This window comes from Urocampus carinirostris, chromosome 3 (assembly GCF_059441175.1).
Source record: "Urocampus carinirostris isolate Australia breed hairy pipefish chromosome 3, RoL_Ucar_1.0, whole genome shotgun sequence".
Classification (NCBI taxonomy): Eukaryota; Metazoa; Chordata; class Actinopteri; order Syngnathiformes; family Syngnathidae; genus Urocampus; species Urocampus carinirostris.
The window spans coordinates 23,883,595-23,903,802 of record NC_142351.1 but is presented as its reverse complement, the minus strand read 5'-3'; the positions used below and the strand labels follow the sequence as shown (position 1 = coordinate 23,903,802).

The 20,208-nt window shown below is 37.9% G+C and overlaps 1 protein-coding gene across 1 annotated transcript; it reads right to left on the bottom strand.

Annotated features, from left to right (window-relative positions):
- Positions 1 to 132: 132 nt before the first annotated feature.
- slc13a3 (solute carrier family 13 member 3) lies at positions 133 to 18,766 on the bottom strand. The gene is made up of 13 exons (XM_088331184.1): positions 18,537 to 18,766; positions 15,683 to 15,948; positions 12,698 to 12,876; positions 10,865 to 10,931; positions 10,221 to 10,400; positions 8,813 to 8,938; positions 8,440 to 8,532; positions 8,243 to 8,347; positions 8,065 to 8,162; positions 6,113 to 6,225; positions 5,817 to 5,978; positions 2,830 to 2,967; positions 133 to 2,754 (listed from the first exon to the last, which is right to left on the bottom strand). Exons 1-13 carry the CDS (start codon positions 18,642 to 18,644, stop codon positions 2,599 to 2,601), a joined length of 1,791 nt encoding a protein of 596 aa, XP_088187310.1. The 5' UTR covers positions 18,645 to 18,766; the 3' UTR covers positions 133 to 2,598.
- Positions 18,767 to 20,208: the final 1,442 nt, after the last annotated feature.

Below are 20,208 nucleotides of genomic sequence, written 5' to 3'. Positions count from 1 at the left end.
AGTGGTACAAACACAGTCACAGTCATGATGTTGTCTACACACAAAATCAACAACCTTGACATGGGATCATGAGACGTGCTCTAAAACAGAAAATATGAGCGCTCAAGTTTAAGGTCAAGAAAACATCAGTAATTGGTTGATCAAGTATCATTTATTTAACTCTACAAAAAATATCAACAATCTTTATACGACTGGAATTTAATGAGTCATTAATGAATTAAAAAAAAACACATCAATATTTGCTTTTCGTGTACGTAATTACAACAAAGAATATTCATTGAGTTAGCCACCGTTTTACTTCTGAATATTAAACTATTGACGTCTTTCTACTCCAGTTCCTAGCTCTGATACTTAACATTTTGTGTAGAAAGCAGTGACCGAGCTAACACTAAGTAATCACGGAAACCCTGTGCAAGTTAACCATTGATGTCTACCGGCTAACGCCAGACACGTCAACATTCCAGACATCGAGGTCCTCACTTTGTCTCAACTGAGGACAACAAGTCCACTTTGGTTCCACTGTAACAGTACCCACAGGAATTACAACAGAAAATGTTTTTAAGAACATTTAACTCAGACATGATGATTTTTTGGGGAATATAAAGACAAAATGATCCAAATATCTCAAAGATATAAAAGAGTTCAATAGTAGTGGATAATTTTACCTTTAACATGTATGTGCTAGGTGTTCTGCGTCAGAAATAAAAAGCTCAGTGTTACGTCCTATTCGGTCATGGTAGAGCTCAAATCCGAAGTTGTCCTGGCTTTATTCACTTTTCTTCATTCACTTCAAAGCAATTAAAAAAGATGAATATCTTGAATGATTTATTTTGGATTCCCACTTAGAAAATAAAATGCATGAAGTGCTTAACGGCAAACACAGACAAATACTCCACTCGTACTGAGATTGATCCAATTTTAGAGTCTGATTGATAAAAAGGGAAATTTCCCGAGTTAATTTGTAGGAATCTTTGAATCCTGGACCAAAAAGCGTGTATTGTGCAAAAACAGAAAACTAACCGGTCGATAAAAAATTTCAATTAAATATTTTTAAAATACTGGGGCAGAAAATGTTGCTCTTTCTAGGTGTTATTTATAGTTATAATTAGTCATGACGAAAGTGTAGTGAAATGAAAAAGTTTTAAAATGTTTTGAAAAAAAAAATCGTATTGATTGTATTGATCTTTCAAATTTTGCTGTTGTGAATGTGACCTTCTCACGCATAGATGCTTAAAGTTAACACGTCTGACTCCATTTTGACCAATACAAGTAAAATGTCTTTCTCAATGAGAGATATCCAGTTTTTTACAATTCACTTAACAGCTTTTTCTATTTAACATGCGACAGTAAATTAACAATAATTGTTTCATGTATTTTAAGCAGTGGTTCTCAACCCGGGTTCGCTCGAACCCTTGGGGTTTGGTGAGTCAGTCTCAGGGGGTTCAGTGGAGCCTCTGCCGCGGAGGTCAATACACACCGCCGATGATCATGTGACATGGCTTGGCCAATTAGTGCTGGGTGGAATTTAGCGCACTCCGGAGTAATCCAACGTGTAAATGTAATGGTAGTACGTTGTGTAAATACTGCCATCATAAGTCGAGAAAAAAAAAAGAAAGTGGTCGGATGAATATGTACGATATGGATTTTCTTGTATCATGTAGCGGGAAAGGAGTCAGTGCCCGATCTGCATTATTTGCAATAGCAAGTTGAGAAATTCCAGCCTCACACTGGCAGAACAAAAGGAACATTTCGGGAGCTGCGTTGAGATGGGGACTTTAATAACCTAATGCTTGCTGAATTCAAGGTGAAGAGAGCCAGATTCAATGATAAAGCCACTCTGCTTGCTTTGGATTTGGGACATAAGTAAAACCACCTCAGCTCAAGTAGTTGCAGATTTGAAAGAAAAACTACATATCTTGGATTTGAAAAACCGCTACTTTCGGGATTGTATTTTAATCATCGCGGAGACTGGGCTAGCCAGATGCTCTCTAAATCACTTTCTTGCACTAAAAGGATAGGGCCTCCAATTTTGTTGTACTTATATATAAAATGACAATATAGAGCATTCATTCAACTGCAATTCTGTGTTCCGTGTTTTTATTTGCAGAACTATGGTCGTTATTTTATTACAGTCGTATACCCCGAATCGTTAAGGACATCATCTCGAAGTAAGTTTGACCCTTGTGGGCTTTTATGCAGGTGCGACGCTACTTTGTGGATTTTCACTGTTCACGGGGTGTTCCGTCCCCATTAACCGCGATAACGGTGGGATCACTGTATTTTGTTATACACTAACCTTGGATTTTGTTGAGTGCGCATATATAAATTGATGGGGTTTGGTAGCTCTTACAAGATTAAAAAGCACACATTTAAATTATTTGTTATTTTACAGTATTCACAAAATCTTAATTGTTGTCAAAATTGTATTTCATCTATTGAAAATTGGAAAATGTTTTATATTTTTTCTACTTAAAGAGTAAGAAAAAATGGTTTGTTACAGGTACTCGAAAGGTAACAGCTGAAAACTGTCTGAAAGGGATCCTCTCCTTCCAGACAATTCCTGGTGTCTTTGTATATGTTTGGTCTATTTAACAGCAATCAGAGTGTAGCATTTGGTGTGTGGGCAGCGGTATGGTTGAGAGGGCGAGCCCAGTCAGGGTAGGTGTCCAAGTTAAACATGGCCTGGCCCCACGTGTTAATGGCAAGCGTGACTGACAGGAGACCCAGGATGTTCATGACAAAGCCAGTTTTGACCTAAAAAGGCAAATGGATGACGATCAACAACAACCCACAGAGATGACTTTGCAATAACTAAAGCTTGAATCTTACCATGTCTTTGACCATGAGGTGACCGGATGCAAAAGCGATGGAATTGGGTGGCGTGGACACGGGCAGCATGAACGCGTACGAACTCCCAACTGTGGCTGGGATCATGAAGTAAAGCGGGTTCACCGACGCATGAAAGGCCTACAAAAAGACAATGAAATATGCCAAGGAAATATTTTTTATAAAGGGAGACATTTGAGAAGGATTGCAAAGGTTTTGTCAATTGCTTTGTGCAAAATATAGGACTTTGAATTTAGCTTGAAACCTGATAAAATAGCTAAACAAAATTGCACTTGAATAGCATGGGATCCACCCGGCCACAAATTGAAGTTGTATTCACATTGATATCTCAGCATCTTTCTGATTTTATCAGTACAGCACTGATATACCTTGTTTTACATAGATTATGTACGACAGAGAAGTATTGTATTACGGATGACCTGCCATATGTAGAAATAAATGTATAAATAAATGCCGACAAATAAATGCCATATCAATAAATAAATCAGTTAGTACCTAAACATATGACGTAAATGCAAGTTATCCATATATTTTTGCTTTTTGTCATTTGTTTTATCATTTATTTTTCTTGGTATTTATTTTGTCTTTCATTTATCTTGGTATTTATTGGTCATGTATTTCATCATGATTTTTATTTTGTTGTGTATTTTGTCCTGGAATTTGTCGCAGCAAAATGTTTTCCAAATGAGGAGGCGGCCCAGATTCCTAGGCTTTTCACCTATTGGTTGATCAGTAATGACTGAATTGGCTACTAATGTCCTGCTTCCCCCATCCGCCCGACATGTTTACTTCACTAGCTCGGTGGCCCACGGTGACAGTTTGCTAACTGAAGGAAGAAAAGCATTGTGATAAAATTTTGTTGTGACAAAATATACAACAAAATACATGGCAAAACAAATGACTGCAAAATAAATGAAAAATGCATACATGTATTAATAAATGGCATTTTTGTAATATATTTAGGTATTAAGTATTTAATTTACATGTTCAATTATTCATATGGCATATACTTCTAGGTATTTATGTCTATACATTTATTGCTACATATGGCAGGATAAGTCCTCCTTATTGTATTGCAAGGCCCCAAATTGTTACCAAACCGTTTGTGACCAGTCTCTTGCTAAAAGGTTTCTCGCATTGCAGCATTTTTCTTATTTAGCTATTTAGCAGAGTAGGTAGAAATAATTTTGTTGGAATTTTTTAAATATTTTGCATCTTTAATAATTTCAGAAAGAATTACAGTAGAACACAGTGTGAAATATTTCAAAAAATATTCAATATCTGAACCGAGTACTCTCTTATCCACACGCTTGCTCAGTTCCACTACTACTCCAGTTCTGTCTCTCGCAATTTCATTTCTCAATCTATCCAATCTTGTCACTCCTAACATACTCCTCAAACACTTCATCTCAAAAACATTTGATTTCCTTCTCAAATCTGCGTTCAGGCTCCAAGTCTCTGCACCATACAACACTGTTAGCACCATCACACTCTCATTCAGTCCCCTCTTAACATCTATACTCATGCTCATCACTCTCCTCAAAACCTTGATTCCTTGATTCACTCCAAAAAAAATGTGTGGGTTTTCTGCTAATTTTTCCCTTTTTTTTATTTATTTATTTTATTTTGTTTTTATTTTCTTCGTTTTTGTATGTGTTTGTATTGCAGTCGATAACCCTGCCTGAGGGATATGGCCAGGGTAGGCAGACAGACAGACAGACAGACAGACAGACAGACAGACAGACAGACAGCTTCTGAACAAAGAATCCACAGACTATGTACCAGACTGTAGCCACAGAATGTTAATCTAGCACGTTCTAGTTGGGTGTATGTTTGCGATAAAGATCTACAGCTTTACTCGCTGTAAAAAAAAATCCTTGGGTGGGCTTTTTACGAAGTACAAAGGAGGCCAGTAATGATTAGAGACAATAGGGGTTAATAGCTAACAGAGTACAAACATAATCATGTCTGTTGCAGAACAACTAAACATAAAACACAAGTGTCTTTCCTGTTGTCAAGAAAAGTTACACAAAACAGCATCCACTGTACTGAATAAAAAAGTACTACATGTTTAAATTTCAATATTAGCATTTGAGAAGGATTTTTATCATATTGTTGATTGAACTCTTCAGTCTAGGATCAAATGTTCCATCTTTTAGTTCTAGAATATGAATTTTCTGGCAGTAGAGTGTGTTTGCAAAAAAGTATGTTATGTCGATGTGTGCCTTCAGCTCTGCTCAAAAGAAAGATAAACTCAAGGACTTCTTGTATCACCAATTATTTTATATCAGATGGAAAATAAATCTAAACTTGCTTCCATGCTCAAATGTTTGTGCTACATAGCATTCTGCTAATACATTTATTAGGAATTTAAAAGATAGTCTACCGCTTTTTAATGTCAAAAAGTTGGTGTATATGCTTCTTTCAGAGGTAGATGGTTTTGGCCTCAGTCGAAAAATTGATTTATTTCAGGAAAAAAAACTATCCTTGTCTGTGCCCATCTTTTGCTATGGCTTGGGTAAAACCAGCAACTAAATTATGCAAATTGGGATATTTTGCTATGGTGATTTGAACTACTCTTCTGTTTAAGAACACAAGTATTAAAATAAAAGGACTTTAGTCCAGTGTTTCTTTACAGGTAACTCGGGTTGCAAATGTGGGCCTCGGACCTGTTTTTAGTGGGTTGTGGGCTTTTGCCTGGGCAAACTGATACTAAAATAAACCGGGTCATTTAAACTCCTTAACATTGGATGGCGATAACACCCTTTCAGTAAATTTTATAGGTGGAATTTTTTCTTTATTTGGGCTGGGACTTGTAATTAAGGTAAGACAGTAGGTTTCTAAGTCAGACCAGCTGAGAACCACTGCCTTAGTCTATCCAAATGTTTGATCAATCAATAAACTAATCAACAGATTTTTCAAATATCAAATAGTCTTCTGTTGTCGCCCTCATGAAAGATGGAACTTACCAGTTCGGCAATAATTGGCAAAAATATAATAATGGTGGCGGTGTTGCTGGCAAACTCCGTAAAACAGGCCACGAATGCTGTGATCAGTATCATGGCCGCAGCAGGCGGGACTTTTGCCAATGGCTGGAGATGGCCTCCGATCCAAGAGGCTAGTCCAGATTCCTGCCAGAAACCACAAAAGGTAAAAGGTCAAAGCACAACATAACAAATTTAAATAAAAAACAAAACCCAACAATTCAGTACCGAAAAGGCTCATTGAAATGCTGCTGCTTTATAAGCCAACACATTTTTCCTACCTCACATGCTTGAGCCATGGCAAAGCCACCACCGAGCAACAGAATTATATTCCAAGGAACTGCCTCTTGGGCTTTCTTCCATGATAGCAGAGGAACGTATGGTGCGTTGGAAGCTGAGGGAACATTCAAGAATAAAAAGGGAAATAGCTTGTTTTCATTATTTCACTTGAATCCATCTGTTTATTTGTCCAGCTGAGTTTTGGAAAAATAATCAAACCCCCGCACGTGTCCCAAACAAGCGCAAGGCATGTGCATGTAAATGTGCGAGTACTACCTCAAAGAGCTTTGAAAGATTATCCTGATCGGTGAAACAGTGAAAGTATAGTCTCGCCTCCAGACAACCAACACACTCGGTCTTTAATCAACATTATTAACATTCCTAAACTCATTTGTGATATTTTGCAACAGTTTCAGGCAGTAGTTAAGTTCTGGCGAAACTCTAAGGTCAATTTTAGGGTACTGATTTGTTTTGGACTTTAAAACAAGGAAATAATAATCTTCTGAGTTGGCGGACCTACACCGCCAAATAAAATCTTTACCACATATTTCAAAGGATTCAAAGCCAAATTAAAGCGTTGAAAACTTACTGCCCAAAATAACCTAGTTTATTTAGTTTAATTAATTCAAGAAATGGGTGTACATTTTAAATTGTAAAGAGTGAAATTGCATATTTCGACGTTGTACATCTTTTTATGATCGAGTATCATCCTATAGAAGTTTCTTTCCCAGGACCATCACCACAATAAACCAGCACACAACACTGTGAAAAATACATAGCTCGCCTCTGTATAGAAAATGAGTATTTATAGACTATTTATCGACTAATATTGGAACGTTATTGCTGCAAAATCTTATTGTCATAATGACGTTTTTTATAATTGTATTGTTATGATGTTATATGAGCTGTGTTTCATTGCACTGTTGTTACGATGCACTTACGATTTAGGTAAGTCTCCAAGCACTTCTTCGTAAATATTTTGGCCTATATATCCTGACATTCTTTTTTATCATATTCTTCTCTTTTAGGACTTTATTACGTGTTTATCCAGGAGTGCCTCGTCTAATCTCGTTGTAAACAGTGTTCATTGTCATTGACAGTAAAGACAATTCCTATTCTAATTATGCTATGGACTGCCAAAATGCTCAAGTGGCTGCAAATGGCTTTCAGGCCATAGTTTAGACACCTGTTACATACTTACTCTTCATTTTGAAGAGTATTTCATCAATAGCAGAGAATGAGTTTTACAGCATTAAATCCCAGACACATTTGACTGATATGTTAAAAGCTTTCCGGAAGTGTCACTAACTACACTTCAAATTCAATTCCAAAGGACAGTGTGTATTATTTAACAACTCCTGGAGGTAAAAAAATACTCTATTTATTAAGAAGAAACAATACTGATTAAGATAATAAGCAAAAAAAAAAAAAAAATGGAACGCTCACATTAAAAGGCACTTATTAAAATACTCTAGAGCAGGTGTCTCCACGGTGGTGCCCGTGGAACCGCTTAGACTACCTGAAGTAGCCAACAAACTGGTTCTGAAAATATACCATGGGTCGTTTTGATCTTCTAGTTAATTCGATTTCTAACTGAAACCCAAATTAGCTCTCAGCTTGTTGGCGACCCCTACTCTTAAGGGACCCGATATAAGTGGCCGCCAACTTCCTGCTTTGGTTAGGCAAAAAACAAAAACCTCGTGAAAGGTTTGGGGAAAAAAATAAATAAAGAAAATTGGTATGGTTTTGTCACTTTGCGTCTGTGGTTTGTATTCTTCTTTGTGCTTTTCAGTCCTTGTTTTCCATTGCACAACACAATACATTGACATATAGTTGTCAAATAATACTGGGTAATACACTCTGTCTCTTTAGGAGAAATGAAACACACTCTTGGTGGATTATACTCATTGAATGCTATGTGGCAAGATAGCCACATAGTGACTAGAGCACTAACCTTTTGGGTCAAACCACCAGCTAAGGGAAGGCTTCTGCGAAGGGAAGAAGAATAGTATGGAGACTATAATTACGCCTGTGACCGCATCTGACACATAGCTACAGAGGAGTAAGCAAAAAATCACATGGGATTAGTCCAAAGATTGCAGTATGACATCTGCGGAAGTTAGTCTTCTCACCCTTCCTTGAAGAACACAGACCAACCGGTGACAAATTTCGGATCCCTCGTGAACAAGAGAACGGCATACAAGACAAAGAAGAACGAGATGGCCCCTTCAGCAAAACTGAAAAAGAGTAAAATCCTTTCATTAATTTGTTTCCCAAAGACCAATTCCCCCTTAATCCTTTTAGTTTGAAGACATACATGGGTCCTCACTTTAATGGCCCGAGTTTTCTGTAATCTTCTTGGAGGAGAGCCTGAGCTCGGGCCTCCTCGTCTGCCCTGTGGTCCTCTTTCTTCGAGCACAAGCTGCAGGGGGCAAAAAGCATGCAAAGAGTTAATGAAAAACGAAGCTGGATTATTCTATCGCATACAACAAGCTGGAACGTGACTGTGAGGCCACAGGAGGACATGCCACGTGACATCATGGAAACGACACCGGGTAATTCTAATAACCGGATACAAGCTACGGGCAAGTTATGGGCATGTCACATAACTCTGTTACGTGTAAACATTTTCATAACGTTCGAAATGGGGTCGTTAGGTAAGCAAAGTGATGCGACTTTGTGATTTAGGCGTGCTTCTTTACCGTGCGTTCAAGCCTCCATGGAGGAATGCGATCCATAACCATCCCACAATGAGGAAGACAACCATGAGCGGGAATGCAAATGCAAACCATGAGCCAAAATTGATGAGGTCACATTCTGGAAAATGACTGGGAAAAAAAAAACACAACCAGTCAAATAGTTTTTATAGACTGCAACAAAATAGATCAATACCAGATTGGAAGGATATTTTGCTGACTCAAAGGGACACTGTGTGATGTAGGACCACTAGATAATGTAGTACAACAGGAAACTTGTGCTAAAAAGACCAAAAAAAGAATACAAACTACGGGGACTCCAAAATGACCAATCCGCAAAGTTTTCCTTCACATTTTTGGGGATTTCACAAGGTTTTTGTGGGTAGCCATAGTAGCACAATAGTTGACAATCAGGTCAGCTCCCTCCTGGCAAGTTTTATTTTAATTTAAAAAAATACAAATCTCTTGACCTACGCTTATTTGAAAAAAATGCACTTTTGAATGGTATTTTATGTATTCTTGCGTATGATTTAAATCTATGTTGTCGGGTTTCTTTGAATTACTGAATTTTTTTCCACCACTAGGAGGCACTAATAAATACGATGTCCCTTTACAGTATTTTTTTTTTATTATTAATTTGGGATATTTTATTGTAAACAAAGGAAAATCCTCTTTAAAACGAGAAACACTATCTTATATTTTAAATAGAAGTTCATTCTTATCATTTGAAAGGGATGGTGTCTATTATTTGACCACTAGATGTCCCTCTATGGTGTAGCACAGGGGTCAGCAACCTGTGCCTCTAGAGCCGCATGGGGCTCTTTGTCGCCGTCCTAGTGGCTCCATGGGGTTTTTCAAAAATACTTGAAAACTGAAAGAGGGAGAGAAGTATAATTTTTAAATCTGGCTCTTGGGGGGCGCACCCAAAAGCTGCAGATATTTTTTAATGTTCTTTCTTTTTTGTACTGTTGTAGACCGGCTCTTTCAATATTTTTAGTTGCTGACCCCTGGTGGAGTGCAACCAAAAATAAGTGCAAAAAAAGCACAAAGAAGAATACAAACTACGAAGATTCAAAGGGACCAAATTTTTAGGATTTCTGGTTCTTGTGACAGCAAGATGGCGGCCAATTAAGCCAGCTCCCTACAGATTAGGCATGCCATGTAAAATAAATCAAACTAGTAGCATTTATATAAAAAAAAAATCAAGGTTTGTATAATAGTTCATGTATTTTTTCTTATTATTTAAATTCAAGATTTTCTTTAAATGAAACATTTTTACCTCTAGGACGTGCAACAGTATATAATACACACTGCCCCCTTAAGCATGTTTAATATAAGAAAAATATAAGAAAGCATAAGAAAACTGACACTGAAGCAAGTCACTTATTTTGCAGCAAGTCAGAATCCATCTTACCTTTTGAGCTGCCCACTCAGGATCAGGTTCGGCGCTGTTCCAGTTAGGGTGGCCGTTCCCCCGATACTGGCCGCATAAGGAATGCACATGAGAAAGCCTTTCCACACTCTCATCTGATATTCCGACTCCGACCGGATCTCCCCAGCTGTCCTGGTTTCGTTCTGCTCTGTTGCGTCCGCTCTTTTTAAGAAATCAACATCCCACGTTTTTATCCAACATTGACAAACAGATCCAACAACATGGTTAAGTAAGTGGATTGAAAAGACGGCTCAGGATAAAATAGTTTTGGGGAAAATAACTTCTTCAGGTGACACCTCAGGGATTATACAATCTATCTCACTTCCATCAATATTTGTATTGTAATTGTAACTTCCCAACGATCATACAGTGAAATAATATTGTGTCTCGTGAGAACGTCAAACAACCGATCGGGCCATCTATGCATATAGATAAATATCTTTACATGGCAGAAAGTATCTTTGAACTCATTGCTATTCAAAAGATTAATAACAAAATATTAAGCTAAACAAAACTCGTTTAAGGATTCATTTTTTTCTGGTGGATGGTTCCATTAGATTAAGAGTAAAACATGGAGTTGGATTTGTAAATCCAAAGTTAAATCAACAATACACAATGGTTCTTACCCCTCAAGTGATAGCATTTGTTTCTCTGAAGCCACTGAGGACAGTGAATGCATCTTAGTTGACCCACCTGTAAAAAAAAAAGGAAACAGAAATTTGAAAAGTAAAAATGGACACTATTCTTATGATGCGGCTTTTACGTGGTGTAGTTATCATTTATTGTAAATTCAATACTTAGTTGCGATTTGAAGACCAATTGTGTACAAGAACTCATATTAAAACTCATCACCAAAACAACTTGTGTGTAATACTATGTGGTGTGGAAAGTTCCAATTATTGTAATCCTGAAGGAACGTTTTGCAAAGAACCTGTAAAACATGCAACAGTTAATCAGTAACCTACGGATAGATCTTTAATGTTAAGGTTGTGTCTCGGGCCACGTGTTGGGATGAATGGTGAACATTCAGCCCCGTCTACTCGGTTTGGCTTCTGGCTGTAAAGCAGAGCTGTCAAGACTAAATTTTTTTCAGCTATGTGTTTTTTACAGTGTGATTATTGGCCCATTCAATAAAATGTTAAAAGCCAGACTAAAAAAATATTGTGATTCTTCACTGCAATTTTCATTATAAGGGGTGTGAGTGAATACAAAATATCTACACTCAAGTCTCAAAGCAACCATTTGTTTTTTCTCTCGGGCTTGTGCGAAAATATAAACCTTAACTTGTTTTGTAATAGGAGAAATTACACCCACGAAAAATAGTCTTTTGTGATACATTTTTATATGCAAGGCGCACCGGACTATAAGGCGCACAGTATTAAAACTAAAGTAAGGGCTAAGGTTGCACAAATAATTAAAAAGAAGCATATTTGTGCATTGATTGATCAGTCAGAATATATCACTGACCACAATTGCATAACACTGGATGGAACAGGGGCTCCGGATCCTATCCAATTGACAAAATAAGAAAGACAACATGTTTTTAGTTAGTTTAGTTTTAAGTCATGGTACAAAATTTAATTATTGGGCCTGGCCATGAAACCATCGTCAGAGATTAAACCAGTCCGTTGTACAGAAAAGGTTAGGGACCACTAATATACAATATTTTATCGCCAACTCGCAAAGTCTTAAAATTACATTTAAAATTGATTTTCATCCCTCTCTGTTTTCTCATTTTTCTAACATAACAACATACCGTAACCAAAAATGGTGTGCTAATGAAGTAAGACCTAATGCCTTTTCATGATATCTGTTTCTCTGTTGGTTTAGTTGATAGGATCCAATGCTCTCCCTGCCACGATACAGGTTCGCTTCAGATTGCATGCAATTGTGAGAAACCAAGTCCCTAGGAGCCTGGCAGTTAGGGTTTAATGCTCTTAACATTCCAATTCAGTTCAATTCCTGTTGCCATGATTGCAATGCATTTGTAGACAGTAAAACATTTTATCAAGTGATCAACAATAGGACAAAAATGGCAACACATTTCCAATTTTGTCCACGCATATTAAAATTTCTAGCCAATTTGCCTTTTTTGGGTACGCATTATAGTCTGAAAAATACGTTATATATTTCAGCGCGTTTTTATGATTTAAAATGACTAAATAATTAAGTCGCAAAAGAACTGTGTAATAACGACGGAAAAAGGATTTAGATAGACTTCTCAGTCATATCTTCTTGTTACAATAAAGTATGGTTCACTTATCACACGATATCTTAGTATTACATATTTCTGTTATTGATTATTTCTGTTTGCTGTCCATACTGTAAATAATTTGCTCTTTCAAAAGAACAAGCTGCATATTTTGTCCAAAATTGAGGGGAAAAAAATCACAAAACAGCATCAGATTGACTTTAAAAGTTGGGACCCACCGCACATCCTCACAAGTTGTTTGACAAACCGTTAATAACGCCGCCGTCGCAATCTTCGATTGGCTGACATTTTCGCTTGAGGCTCTCCAGATCACCGAAGAGAGTCTCCAGGATGGCATTAGCGATAGGGAGCATCATGGCTGTTGTGGCCGTGTTGCTGAGCCACATTGACAGAAAGGACGACGTCACCATCATTCCCAGGATAAGCCTAAACAAGTGGCAAAAAGAGGATATTTTGAGATATCTCCTATTGTATTAGATAGTTCATATCTTTTAATAACCTATTTTCCTTCAATCACAGCATATCGTTTAGCTCCTCAGTGGCTTTGCTTTGCCATTGCATTTTTGCTTGCATTAGTTTGGTCTAGATCAGGGGATGGTGTCATAAGAGACGGCTCAGCTAAAAAGTCTCTGTAGTGCGAAGTGGAAGGAGAAGAGGACGACGAGGTGAGCGGAGAAGATGAGGTAAAATTTTGGACTATTTGATAAAGTTTCAGGAGCGAGCAGAGAGAGTGGGAAAGGTGAGATGGCACAACATTCATTTGGACAGGTAACTTAAAATTAGTTTTACCTGGTTATATCAGTATCAGAAATTATTTTCCCCCCATTTTATTAACACTCCACTTATTGAAACATAAATATTTTGTTTGTTTGTTGTACATGATTCAATTGTTTGTTTGTTTGTACATGATTCAGATTGAATCGTTTCTTGTACATGATTCAATTGTTTGTTTGTTTGTACATGATTCAAATTGAATCGTTTCTCCGGCGCCGTCACGAATGGCAGCCACTCCAGCAGCTCCCGTGTTATTTTCGATTGTTCTGTTATTTTCGATTGTTCTCAGCTTAGGGATGCTGCTGGAAAAGTGAATTTCCCTTCGGGGATGAATAAAGTATCTATCTATCTATCTATCTATCTATCTATCTATCTAATTGGATTGCAAAGAAGCAATTTCAAGTGTAACCCTTACTCAACAGGAGCAGAAAATGTATCTATTTGTTTTATTTTAGTATACATTTAAAACAAGGAGAGCAGATATCATTGGATTTTGAACTTGCGAAGACCAAGAAAAGTGCTTTCAGATAAGAGAATTCCATACCATCCTGAAGCTTAGCTTTAAAGGGTGTGGACATCAAAGAACAGTTACATGATTGGCTGATAGCTACAATGATGTAATCGTCAAAACAATGAACAACAGTGTGCAATAACAGTCAAAATGATAAAAAGAATCCTAGGTGTCCAATATTAAAAGTAGGAATAAACGTATCACTATTTCATTCATATATGCTGGCTTTGTGTACTAACAGCCATGCAGAACAGAAATTACTCATCAGCTAAATTGAAAACTAAAATTAAACTGTTTATCCACTTGTTCTTTACCACATAATGATTTAAATTCATGTTAACAACACAGGGGGTGCTGCTTTTTTATTTTATAATTATGTTTTTAATTAGCACTTTTAAAACAAAACAACAAAAACCCTCATGAATTACAAAATTAAATATATTTTTAAATGGTATCTGTGAAATTGGTCTAAAATAAAACCTGTATTTGTTGCGATAAGGGTTGGGAAACAGAGATTTCCCTCACAAAGATTAAGCAAACCAATGTTTGTCAACCTCCATGTTAAGCAGTGATGGGAATAGGGCCGTAAAGAATAAGGCCATTACGTAACGGTGTTATTTTTCAGTAACGGACTGGTCTTACTAATTACCTTTTCTGCCTTTGCAACGCCATTATCTTTACTGGCAGTAAAAAACGATTCGTTACTTTTGCTGCAGAAGGTTACATTAGAAGGTTTCATTAGAAAAGGCATTCGATTTTATCTCATCCTCACACAATTTTTATTCATTTTTTTGACATCAATGCTCGTTGTACAATGCGGCCCCATGGGTCAAAATAGTGTGATGATGATATAAAATCTAATGCCTTCTACAGTCCACATAGAATATAATAGAATAAAATAGTCTTTATTGTCATTGCTATCAATGCCGAGAAACATTGTAAGCAATGAGATTAAACATGGTACTCCAGGGTGAAACCTTTAATGAAGAAGTGATTTCACAGTTTTGTGCAATACTATATATTGTTTTCACAGCTTCATTTGGCAACTACAAATAAGATGACTGTTAGTTAGGATTTGTCAGTCTCACCACCGCGATCTTGGTTTGATTCCCGTTGCATGCAATGCTGAGCAAAAAGGGTCAGCGGTATTTGACGATCTATCATCCATTGCTCAAATACGGTAATACACTCTTGTGAAGCTTTGTGTATAACGCTCACCCAAATCTTTAATTATTTTTAGGTGAAAAATGGGTTTATACTTAAATGAATACATACTAAGCAAAAATATAAGCAACTTTGTTTTTTCTGCCCAATCCGGCACCAAACAACTCATGGCCACCCTGTTCCGTTGACCCGGTTGCCAACCACTGGTTTGGATGATAGTTGATACATTTTCGCTTCTTATTTAAATCAGCTTGGTGGCCTTGGGGGTAGGGTGCCCGCTCCGAGACTGGGAGGTTGCTGGTTCAAGCCTCGGTCGAGTCATACCCAAGACTTACAACATTGGTACTCATTGCCTCCCTGCTTGGGGCTCGGTATTAGGGGTTGGAATTGGGGGGTTTGGTCACCTAATGACTCCCAACACATCAGTTGGGTTGAGCGAGGGGGCTGGGAATCCCCTCCTCAGTATCAATCTCCCGGAAAGAGTCAGGAATGTGTTCTTGACTAAAGTCACCTCCCACTAGGGGGATATGGCTCTTTTGTTTTTTGTTTTGTTTTTATGAATACATTATTTTACAAGAAGGGGTGCTAAATAATGCACACTGTCCCAATAAAGTGTTGCCTGGGACAGGGTAAATATTCAGAAAAATACAAGAATTATAACGTTTCCATCCTGACACATCATTCATGATCCATAATGTCACACTCGTGAGATGAGTCAGTGAGTCAAACACAACATAACAGTAAACATCACAACAAATGATTTATATCCTGCAGTTTTCTTACCAAGCTGGTTTCACCCCTGCGATGGTAAGGACTTTGAGTGCAATTCTGCGATGGAGGCCCCACTCTTCAATAGATGACGCCATCACCAGGCCACTTAAGAAGAGAAAGTTGGTTTCGAGGAAGTATTGAGGACAAAGTTTTTTGGATGGGATAATTCCCAAAGTAGGAAAGAGGCAGATGGGTAGCATGGCCGTGACAGCCAAAGGAAGAGCTTCAGAGCACCAAAACGTGGCCATGAGCACCACAACATAAAGACATCTTCCTTCCTAAACACAAGATAACACAACTCAGCTGTGGCTACAGAAGGTACTTGTTGAAAAAAAAAAGAAAGGATTACCGTATTTACCACACTATAAGGCGCACCGGATTATACGGTGCACCATCAAAAAAATAGTCTTTTGTTGAGCATACAGTAAGGAGCACCAAAATATAAGGTACAAAAAAATGTTATTCATGTATTCACATATGGCATACAATAGTGCAATGAGTAATCATTCGATAAGTTTTGCAAAGTATTGTTTGAAACAGAGAGCAAACCTAGATTGAAGCAGCGAGGGCTTTAACACTATTCCTGCACCACAAGAGGTATAGATAACATACAAAAAGCATTAGAGGTTATCTCATTATAACACTAATTTAACCCCAGAAACACTGATTTCTAAAGTGAATTCTGAGGTTAAACCAGCGCTCCTCAATTATTTTCTGCCCCCCTTCAGAAAAAGAAATCTTCTCAAGCCCCCTCAAGATCATTCTTTTTTTTTTTTTTTGTTCACTTATTATTGGTGGGGCAGCACGGCAGCGCAGTGGTTAGCGCGTGTGCGGCACAGTTCTAAGGTCTTTAGAACCTCCTGTGTGGGTTCAAATCCAGCTACCAGACTTACTGTGCGGAGTTTGTATGTTCTCCCCGTGCTTGCGTGGGTTTCCTCCGGGCACTCCGGTTTCCTCCCACATTCCAAAGACATGCATTTCAGGTGGATTGGCCGGTCCAAATTGTCCCTAGGTGTGAATGAGCGAGCGAGTTGTCTGTCCCTGTGTGCCCTGCGATTGGCTGGCAACCAGTTCAGAGTGTCCCCTGCCCACTGCCCGATGATTGCTGGGATGGGCTCCAGCACCCCCACGACCCTACTGAGGATTAGCGTTGCAGCTAATGAGATGAGATGAGATGAGACTTAACATTGGTGGGGACAACAAAAAGATTGCCTCCATGTTAATTTTATGCCTTTCGGCACATTTTCGTTAAATAAAAACTCAAGTGTTTTATCTGCATTATCGGGTTGTAATGTATTTAAGTGACAGCCTTATTTATTTTGTTTTGTGCTGTCTGCTGCCAGCATTTTTACCATAGCAAGCATGCCGGTCTTTGCATGTCTACCTCCAAGGTTGCGATGAAGTGCTACGGGAGGAGACTTTTGTTCGTCTCTTTAACCAGATTATCTTCTCCTGTCCCCGCACCGTGTTAAATACTTTTTAATGGGTTACTTGTGTCCAAACTTCATACTAAAAAATGATACTCAGGTGAAGATGTATAAAGACGTGGCGAATCTATTTAGAATGCACTATGCAAATCAATGTTTCTGACACCGTGAGTAAGATGATAATGAGATAAAATCGAATGCCTCTTGATATGTCATGCGCACCACTGGAGGTCTAGTAGTAAAGTGTTGAGGTCTAACTGCCTTGACCCGTGTTAGAATCCTGTTGTGCACAATGTATTGCAATCTGGGCCAAGTATTCATATATAAAACACTGATCAAATATTAAAAAGAAGATTAAGTATACTGTAAAATCTTGCAAACACCTATAAATACTGTCTGCATTTCAAATCTTATCCTCTGTATTCTGGGGTATAAAAGTCGCATCGCAGCACGTGTTGGAATTTCTGGCCAATATTTGTTATTTATGTGTGCCTAAAACACGCACGACACTCGTGTATGACCGTTGTGCTGTTTATACACATATGGCATATAGTAGTAAAATGATTAATCACTGAAATAGGTTTTGCTGATTAATATGGCATTATACTGTATCATTTGCAACACGATTCAAACCCAGATCGCAACGGTATGGACGCTGACACTTTAACATGAAACCTCCAGTGTTAGAGCTAACATATGAAAAGGCATTAGATGTTATCTCATTAACAATGTGCCAGAAACACTGATTTGTACAGTGATTTCTGATCGGTTAAGCAGTCTTTCCGCTTCTTTAAATGTACAAAAATAACCTTTTAGTTCAATATGTATAAGTACGTGAAAAAGCTAGTATAGTATTTATTTTGAAAACTTTGTGTTTTCTGTTTCTGTCTTTCCCGACATTATCTTGACCCGTGTGTCAATAATGTTGCGAGAGAAAGAAACGGAAAACAAGTATTCTAACAAAAGATTCTTCAAGCTTTTTTTACGTACGTAAACATATTAAGCCGAGAATTTATTGACAGACATTTGAAGAAGTGGAGTACAAATCACTGTTTCTGGCACTGTGAATAAAATTAGTGTGATAATGAGATAAAATCCAAGACATTTTAGGTCAGGTGGTAAAGTATCGGTGCCCTCACCGCTAGAACTCGGATTCAAATCCTGTTGCCTACAACATACTGCCATTTGGGCCAGAAATTATTATTGATTGATCAATCATGACTTAAATTTGGAAGTATACCGTAAAACCTCGCACCCCCCTTTAAATACTGCAAGTATATCCAATCTTATCCGCCGTATTTTGCTGTATGTAATGCGCACTAAAAGACATTTTGAAATCTTTGGCCAATTTGGGCTTTTTAGGTGCGCCTCACAGTCTGGAAATTACGGTAATTGTGGTTAGGCAAAAAAAAGGAATATTTTAATCTTTAGTCGCTTACCTTTTCCGGCAAAGTCACAAGCAAGGGGGAAAAGAGGAGCGGAGTGATCAGCAGCACTAGCACTTTGTGAACGCACCACAACTTCTTGGTCACAACAGACATATTCATCTCCACGTGTTGAAGTTTGCTCCCGAGTGGAGAGAGGAAGCTGGCAGAGAGTTATAAAGTCTTGGGACCGCGTAGAGAAGATTAACCAAATGCTTGGCTACAGGTTAACTCCTCGTCGTACAGAGGTGTCAAATAGTTAAGCAGGACGCTCCGGTTTACGAAAGTAAGCCTCTCCCACTTCAAGTGGAGGAGCAAGCGACGCATCCTTGGAGGCAAAGATATGCACTCATGCTGGGGCAGCAAGCTGTGTCCTGAAAATCCAGCAACACAAGCAGGGTTGCGAAAGAAACTTGTTTGCAAAAAGTTTCTTCAACTGATGAACTGATATGACACAGTAAACATTGTTTTTATTTGGGGAAAAGAAAAGTGAGACTATGGGTGTTTTTTAATACCCCTATAGTGTTTTATATTTAAAGGAGTTTTTACTTGAGCATTGAAATACAGTTTCATAGATTCAACTTATGAGTTAAAGCTTTAACTTCCGACAGCACGAGAAAAACAATGTTTTAACTCTGGCACTATTCTAGTGCCATTCAAGTTACCGCTTTAACTCGAGAGTTAAAGCTTCAGAGCTGGTTTATCAGTTGAGTAAAACTATTGAAGACGCTTTAACATTAAATTAATGCTATGATGTTGCTTTAACTGTTGGTTAAACATCTTCAATCTTTCAGCTTATAGTTAAAGCATGAATGTTGTTTAGCTAAAAATTGAAGCAAAGTTAAAGCATTAACTCAAAGTTAAAGCTTTACCTTAGAGTTAAAGCAATAAAGTTGTTAGGCTGAAGGGTAAAGCAACAATAAAGCAATAACTCAATGTTTAAGTGACTTCAAAGTAACTGAGTTTCACGGTTCACAGATCCCTTAACCGCCTGTGTCATCGGTGCACCAATGAGGATGAAAGGAGTGTCTGAAATAACGTCTGCCCGGACGCCCGGGGCGTGCATCTCTTACGTCGGACGTAGTACAACTTACACAACATCTCTGCCCGGGTGGATGACAACTTTTTCCAAGAAAGAAAAAAAAAATCAATTTATTTTTTATTTTTTATTTTTTTCAAATCAAACGTTTGCTATATTCCAATTTCGAAATCGTCGTTTGGTTTGGAAATTTCGGAATTTCGGTGTGTTTGGATATTTGCATACTCGGCAGCCGATCAGAAGCCTGCATCGAATAACTTCGTGCTTCTGGACTTTCCCACATTTGCATATAATTTTCCGAAGTAGACGCACAGAGAACACAAGAAAAATCGATAAGTGGTTAGGAATCAAGCCAAAACCTCAGCCCCAGAAGACGGCTTCGAAAGAAGCTAACAAAATGTATGACGCTACAAAACGTAAACGTAATTTAAAAGCATTGTGGAGAGAGAAGTCCACGTGGCTTGTAGCAGACGACGAGCAGACGAAGATGAGTAAATACAGGTACATACTGATGGCAGATGGAAAACAGCGATGACATATCCATGCAATGAATGTTATAAGTAGATTTATAATAAACTTAATTTTAAAGTGTTGTTCTGTTATATATTCTGATTATCAATCCTTAATACTTTGCAACAATGTTTTTTT